We start from the raw sequence: 7493 nt of genomic DNA on the forward strand, positions 1-7493 counted from the left end.
GATATATGGGCAGGTGTAGGGTGGGAGAGGAGGAAAGGTATCTGATATATGGACAGGTGTAGGGTGGGAGAGGAGGAAAGGTATCTGATATATGGACAGGTGTAGGGTGGGAGAGGAGGAAAGGTATCTGATTTATGGACAGGTGTAGGGTGGGAGGAAAGGTATCTGATATATGGACAGGTGTAGGGTGGGAGAGGAGGAAAGGTATCTGATATATGGACAGGTGTAGGGTGGGAGAGGAGGAAAGGTATCTGATATATGGGCAGGTGTAGGGTGGGAGAGGAGGAAAGGTATCTGATATATGGGCAGGTGTAGGGTGGGAGAGGAGGAAAGGTATCTGATATATGGACAGGTGTAGGGTGGGAGAGGAGGAAAGGTATCTGATATATGGGCAGGTGTAGGGTGGGAGAGGAGGAAAGGTATCTGATATATGGGCAGGTGTAGGGTGGGAGAGGAGGAAAGGTATCTGATATATGGACAGGTGTAGGGTGGGAGGGGAGGAAAGGTATCTGATATATGGACAGGTGTAGGTTGGGAGGGGAGGAAAGGTATCTGATATATTGGCAGGTGTAGGGTGGGAGGAAAGGTATCTGATATATGGGCAGGTGTGGGGTGGGAGGGGAGGAAAGGTATCTGATATATGGACAGGTGTAGGGTGGGAGGGAGGAAAGGTATCTGATATATGGACAGGTGTAGGGTGGGAGGAGAAAGGTATCTGATATATGGACAGGTGTAGGGTGGGAGGGGAGGAAAGGTATCTGATATATGGGCAGGTGTAGGGTGGGAGGAAAGGTATCTGATATATGGGCAGGTGTAGGGTGGGAGGAAAGGTATCTGATATATGGGCAGGTGTAGGGTGGGAGGAAAGGTATCTGATATATGGGCAGGTGTAGGGTGGGAGAGGAGGAAAGGTATCTGATATATGGGCAGGTGTAGGGTGGGAGAGGAGGAAAGGTATCTGATATATGGACAGGTGTAGGGTGGGAGAGGAGGAAAGGTATCTGATATATGGACAGGTGTAGGGTGGGAGAGGAGGAAAGGTATCTGATATATGGACAGGTGTAGGGTGGGAGGAAAGGTATCTGATATATGGACAGGTGTAGGGTGGGAGGAAAGGTATCTGATATATGGACAGGTGTAGGGTGGGAGGAAAGGTATCTGATATATGGGCAGGTGTAGGGTGGGAGAAAAGGAAAGGTATCTGATATATGGGCAGGTGTAGGGTGGGAGAGGAGGAAAGGTATCTGATATATGGGCAGGTGTAGGGTGGGAGGAAAGTTATCTGATATATGGGCAGGTGTAGGGTGGGAGAAAAGGAAAGGTATCTGATATATGGGCAGGTATCTGATATATGGGCAGGTGTAGGGTGGGAGGAGGAAAGGTATCTGATATATGGGCAGGTGTAGGGTGGGAGGGGAGGAAAGGTATCTGATATATGGGCAGGTGTAGGGTGGGAGGGGAGGAAAGGTATCTGTTATATGGGCAGGTGTAGGGTGGGAGGGGAGGAAAAGGTATCTGATATATGGGCAGGTGTAGGGTGGGAGGGAGGAAAGGTATCTGATATATGGGCAGGTGTAGGGTGGGAGGAGGAAAGGTATCTGATATATGGGCAGGTGTAGGGTGGGAGAGGAGGAAAGGTATCTGATATATGGGCAGGTGTAGGGTGGGGAGGGAGGAAAGGTATCTGATATATGGGCAGGTGTAGGGTGGGAGGGGAGGAAAGGTATCTGATATATGGGCAGGTGTAGGGTGGGAGGAAAGGTATCTGATATATGGGCAGGTGTAGGGTGGGAGAGGAGGAAAGGTATCTGATATATGGGCAGGTGTAGGGTGGGAGGGGAGGAAAGGTATCTGATATATGGGCAGGTGTAGGGTGGGAGGGGAGGAAAGGTATCTGATATATGGGCAGGTGTAGGGTGGGAGGAAAGGTATCTGTCTGACTGGTCCTATTGTGTGTTTCTGGCAGTGTTTTCTATGCTTTGTTTAGACCTATGAGACGCGTGAAAAGTGCTGAGATTTCTCTCGTAAGGTCCATTCACAAACGTGAATCTTTGCATTGTTTGAACTTTTCCAGTCATAACGACCGTCATGATTCACAAGCATTGATATGGTCTCATTCAATCAATGAATCAAAGTTTAATGTTGGTATTATTTTCTCCTCCGTGGCATGAGGAGTGGCAGCTCATAAACGGAAGAGAATTTGTAAGATAAGATTGATTGGATTGGGAAGGTGGGAAACGTATCAACGAGAGAAGGAAGTCAGACACAGAAACACACATTTGAGTTACACACAGGACTTCATTAACATAATGTGGGATTTGATGGGTATACGTTTTTTTTTTGGTTATTCACTACAGAACATTGTAAAGAAATAATGTTAGGAACCAACAATCTCAACCTGCAGTGGGTCAAATGGTTTGATATAAATAGAAGAAAGCACCAACAGCTTGATAAAATGTGTAAAAACAAGAGAATGGAATATAATTGGATCCATTAGAAAATAAATGAGTTTGTGATGCAGCCATCAATCCCGTGTGGAAATACGAGACGAAGCCATCAATCCCGTGTGGAAATACGAGATGCAGCCATCAATCCCGTGTGGAAATACACAAGTTGAGATGCAGCCATCAATCCCGTGTGGAAATACGAGACGAAGCCATCAATCCCGTGTGGAAATACGAGATGCAGCCATCAATCCCGTGTGGAAATACACAAGTTGAGATGCAGCCATCAATCCCGTGTGGAAATACGAGACGCAGCCATCAATCCCGTGTGGAAATACGAGACGCAGCCATCAATCCCGTGTGGAAATACGAGACGAAGCCATCAATCCCGTGTGGAAATACGAGATGAGGCCATCAATCCCGTGTGGAAATACACAAGTTGAGATGCAGCCATCAATCCCGTGTGGAAATACGAGATGAGGCCATCAATCCCGTGTGGAAATACGAGATGAGGCCATCAATCCCGTGTGGAAATACGAGATGAGGCCATCAATCCCGTGTGGAAATACGAGATGAGGCCATCAATCCCGTGTGGAAATACGAGATGAGGCCATCAATCCCGTGTGGAAATACGAGATGAGGCCATCAATCCCGTGTGGAAATACGAGACGAGAGGCAGCCATCACTCGAGTGTAGATGGGCGTTTCTAAAATCCATATGAATGTTGAGAAGGCAAACGCACCAACAAGAACACTAAGACATAGGAGGTAGGCTTACCTGTTTTACAGATGCAACTATGTTATCCATATAGTCTATTTGTCGGGACAGCTATTTCCTCCAATACCATCACCTCGCTTCCTTAAATAGGCCCACCTCCTTTCTGCGTCGGACTCGGACGGAAAATCAACTTCTGAATATTATTCAAAATGACATCAGATTGAATTCTTTGCAAACAGCGCGACAGTTTCATTGCAAACAAGACACAATGGCTTGGCATTGGAGAAATAAGGTAAGATGAATATATTTGAATAGAGTAGGTAGGACTATTAATAGAGCCGTTGGTGATTGTACCACTGTAATCAGATACACATTATAATGTTTTTGTTATTGAAGTGATTAACCCACTAACAACGTTAAATGTCTAGCGTAGGGCTATGAACTGGGAAGCTAGTAGGCTATTGGCTAATAATAGTCTGGCCCACCGACTACTACAAGCTCAGGAACCAATTGGTGGAATTCCACAACCTAGTTGCCAACCCCCGTTGTATATTGTCAATTCAAATCACCCTCTTCACCATCATAAATCATCATCATTCAAAAATGTGTAGATATGGTGCTAAACTTGAAGAAGTCATGGATGACTCGGTGAGGTGATGTTGTTGCTCACTGGTCCACTCTGAAGAAGTACACAACGTCGCTTGCAAACTCAGATGTATATATTTAACCTAAAAAAAAAAAAATTGGACCCTTTTCAAAAAAAAAAAATCTCCTAAAATGACATACCTAAATCTAACTGCCTGTAGCTCAGGTCCTGATGCAAGGATATGCATGTTCTTGGTACCATTTGAAAGGAAACACTTTGAAGTTTGTGGAAATGTGAAATTAATGTAGGAGAATATAACACATATCTGGTAAAGGATAATACAAAGGAAAAAAACATGCATTTTTTTGTATTTTTCTTTTGTAAACTCTGATATATATTTATATATATATATATATATTTAATGTATTACATGAATGGTGACCACTGTATTCTGAAAAATACATTTGAGACTGGCGTAGTCTCAAATTCCAGTGGGTCACACTGACTGACCTATGAAGTTCTTCCAGGATACAGGGTCATTCGACTGTTTCCAGGTGCCGGGCCAGGCCATGAGGACTGTGTTGTGTTTCATGCCTCCCAGGCCTGCCGTCTGGATGAGGTGGGAGAAACCATCGCGCAGGTTGGACGATGCCACCACATGGCAGAAGCCCTTGGTACGCTCCGTCGCCATCGACGACTTGACGTTCTGATGGAGAAAGAGTGAGAAAAGAAGGACAATAATGATTTCCTGATGTGAAAGAATCGTAATGGACTCAAACCCTGGTTATCATTACCCTCGTCTTCAATACCTATGTTTGTTTTTTTAGGCGTTGAGGCATGATATTTGTAGCATTCTCGTGGTAATCTGAGGAACTGCTCTCTGAAAATGGCTTTGGTCTACCGGTAGATGACAGTCTCTTTAAAGAAATAACCCGCAGAAAACCTCTAAACTCCTCTCACGCTGAGTTGCTTCTCTGAACAGGTGTCTCCTAGACATAGGACACATCTACTGTAGTCTGAAAGGGTATTTCTTCCCTCAGCTCCGTTCCTCCATAAATCCCTGCTACATTAAAGACGTTAGGAAAGAGATTCCCACCATTTTCCTTTCACCTACCAGGTTATTTCACGTCGAAGAAGAAGGAAGAAGAAAGAAGAAGAAGAAGGAAGAAGAAGAAGAAGAAAGAAGAAGAAGAAAGAAGAAGAAGAAAGAAGAAGAAGAAGAAAGAAGAAGAAGAAAGAAGAAGAAGGAAGAAGAAGAAGAAAGAAGAAGAAGGAAGAAGAAGAAGAAGGAAGAAGAAGAAGAAGGAAGAAGAAGAAGAAGGAAGAAGAAGAAGAAGGAAGAAGAAGAAGAAGGAGAAGAAGAAGGAGAAGAAGAAGAAGAAGAAGAAGAAGGAAGAAGAAGAAGAAGGAAGAAGAAGAAGAAGGAAGAAGAAGAAGAAGGAAGAAGAAGAAGAAGGAGAAGAAGAAGGAGAAGAAGAAGAAGAAGAAGAAGAAGGAAGAAGAAGAAGAAGGAAGAAGAAGAAGAAAGAAGAAGAAGAAAGAAGAAGAAGGAAGAAGAAGAAGAAAGAAGAAGAAGGAAGAAGAAGGAAGAAGAAGAAAGAAGAAGAAGAAAGAAGAAGAAGAAGAAAGAAGAAGAAGAAGGAAGAAGAAGAAGGAAGAAGAAAGAAGAAGGAAGAAGAAGAAGAAAGAAGAAGAAAGAAGAAGAAAGAAGAAGAAGGAAGAAGAAGGAAGAAGAAGAAGAAGAAGAAAGAAGAAGAAGAAGAAGAAGAAAGAAGAAGAAGAAAGAAGAAGAAGAAAGAAGAAGAAGAAAGAAGAAGAAGAAGGAAGAAGAAGGAAGAAGAAGAAAGAAGAAGGAAGAAGAAGAAGAAAGAAGAAGAAAGAAGAAGAAAGAAGAAGAAGGAAGAAGAAGGAAGAAGAAGAAGAAGAAGAAAGAAGAAGAAGAAGAAGAAGAAAGAAGAAGAAGAAAGAAGAAGAAGAAAGAAGAAGAAGAAAGAAGAAGAAGAAAGAAGAAGAAGAAGGAAGAAGAAGAAGAAGGAAGAAGAAAGAAGAAGAAAGAAGAAGAAGAAAGAAGAAGAAGAAAGAAGAAGAAGAAGAAAGAAGAAGAAGAAAGAAAGAAGAAGAAAGAAGAAGAAGGAAGAAGAAGAAGGAAGAAGAAGAAGGAAGAAGAAGAAAGAAGAAGAAGAAGAAGAAGGAAGAAGAAGAAAGAAGAAGAAGAAGGAAGAAGAAGAAGAAGAAAGAAGAAGAAGAAGGAAGAAGAAGAAAGGAAGAAGAAGAAGAAGGAAGAAGAAGAAGAAGGAAGAAGAAGAAGAAGGAAGAAGAAGAAAGAAGAAGAAGAAAGAAGAAAGAAGAAGAAAGAAGAAAGAAGAAGAAAGAAGAAGAAGGAAGAAGAAGAAGAAGGAAGAAGAAGAAGAAGGAAGAAGAAAGAAGAAGAAGGAAGAAGAAGAAAGAAGAAGAAGAAAGAAGAAGAAGAAAGAAGAAGAAGAAGAAAGAAGAAGAAGAAGAAAAAGAAGAAGAAGAAAGAAGAAGGAAGAAGAAGAAGGAAGAAGAAGAAGGAAGAAGAAGAAAGAAGAGAAGAAGAAGGAAGAAGAAGAAAGAAGAAGAAGAAGGAAGAAGAAGAAGAAATAAGAAGAAGAAATAAAGAAGAAGAAGAAAGAAGAAGAAGAAGAAGAAGAAGAAGAAGAAGAAGGAAAAGAAGAAGGAAGAAGAAGAAAGAAGAAGAAGAAAGAAGAAAGAAGAAGAAAGAAGAAGAAGGGAAGAAGAAGAAGAAGGAAGAAGAAGAAGAAAGAAGAAGAAGGAAGAAGAAGAAGAAGAAGAAGAAGAAATAAGGAAGAAGAAGAAGAAGGAAGAAGAAGAAGAAAAAAAGAAGAAGGAAAAAAGAAGAAGGAAGAAGAAGAAGAAGAAAGAAGAAGAAGAAAGAAGAAGAAGAAAGAAGAAGAAGAAAGAAGAAGAAGAAATAAATAAATAAAGAAGGAAGAAGAAGAAAGAAGAATAATGAAATAATGAAATAATAAAATAAGAAATAAAATAAGAAGAAGGAAGAAGAAGAAGAAAGAAGAAGAAGAAGGAAGAAGAAGAAGAAGAAGAAAGAAGAAGAAGAAGAAAGAAGAAGAAGAAAGAAGAAGAAGAAAGAAGAAGAAGAAGGAAGAAGAAGAAGAAGAAGGAAGAAGAAGAAAGAAGAAGAAGGAAGAAGGAAGAAGAAGAAGAAGAAGAAGAAGAAGAAGCCACGAATCCATCATTTTGAAACAAATCACAGCGTAGAATCTGGGAGCGGGCGCCACAGTACCTGCTCAGCCTTCTGACCCGTCCTCCTTGGTCATGTAGGTGCCCTGCAGCACAGAGCCCACGATGGTCAGGCCTTCCTGCTTTGGAGCTGGGTGCAGAAGGAGAGCAGGCGTGGGTGTTTCACCGTGTGGTCAGACCTAGGTTCAATAGCACCAGCATCTGGGGCCTACGCACCAGGGTAAAGACAAGGGTAATGAGACATCAGACAAGTCATACTGTATTATAACCTACGACCAGGGAAGACAGGGTAATGAGACATAACCAAGTCATACCAGGCTATAGCCTACAACCAGGAAGACAGGGGTGAACATACTGTATTATAACCTACGACCAGGGAAGACAGGGGTTAAATATAATGTATTATAGCCTACGACCAGGGAAGACAGGGGTAATGAGACACAAGACAAGTCATACATATTATAACCTACGACCAGGGAGCAATACTGTAACTGAACGAAGTACAA

General features: G+C 42.1%; 1 protein-coding gene across 1 annotated transcript in view; it reads right to left on the reverse strand.

Annotated features, from left to right (window-relative positions):
- The window catches only part of LOC127926126 (solute carrier family 12 member 7-like), a 30652-nt gene extending 23614 nt beyond the window's left edge, over positions 1-7038 (reverse strand). Inside the window, exons 1-2 of the mRNA XM_052511508.1 lie at positions 7031-7038; positions 4258-4453 (exon numbers count right to left, since the gene is read on the reverse strand). Of these exons, the coding sequence (XP_052367468.1) occupies positions 4258-4438 (181 nt within the window). The 5' untranslated portion in view covers positions 4439-4453; positions 7031-7038. The remainder of the gene's footprint in view (positions 1-4257; positions 4454-7030) is intronic.
- Positions 7039-7493: the final 455 nt, after the last annotated feature.

Source organism: Oncorhynchus keta, unplaced genomic scaffold (genome assembly GCF_023373465.1).
Source record: "Oncorhynchus keta strain PuntledgeMale-10-30-2019 unplaced genomic scaffold, Oket_V2 Un_contig_6937_pilon_pilon, whole genome shotgun sequence".
In the NCBI taxonomy this organism is placed as follows: Eukaryota; Metazoa; Chordata; class Actinopteri; order Salmoniformes; family Salmonidae; genus Oncorhynchus; species Oncorhynchus keta.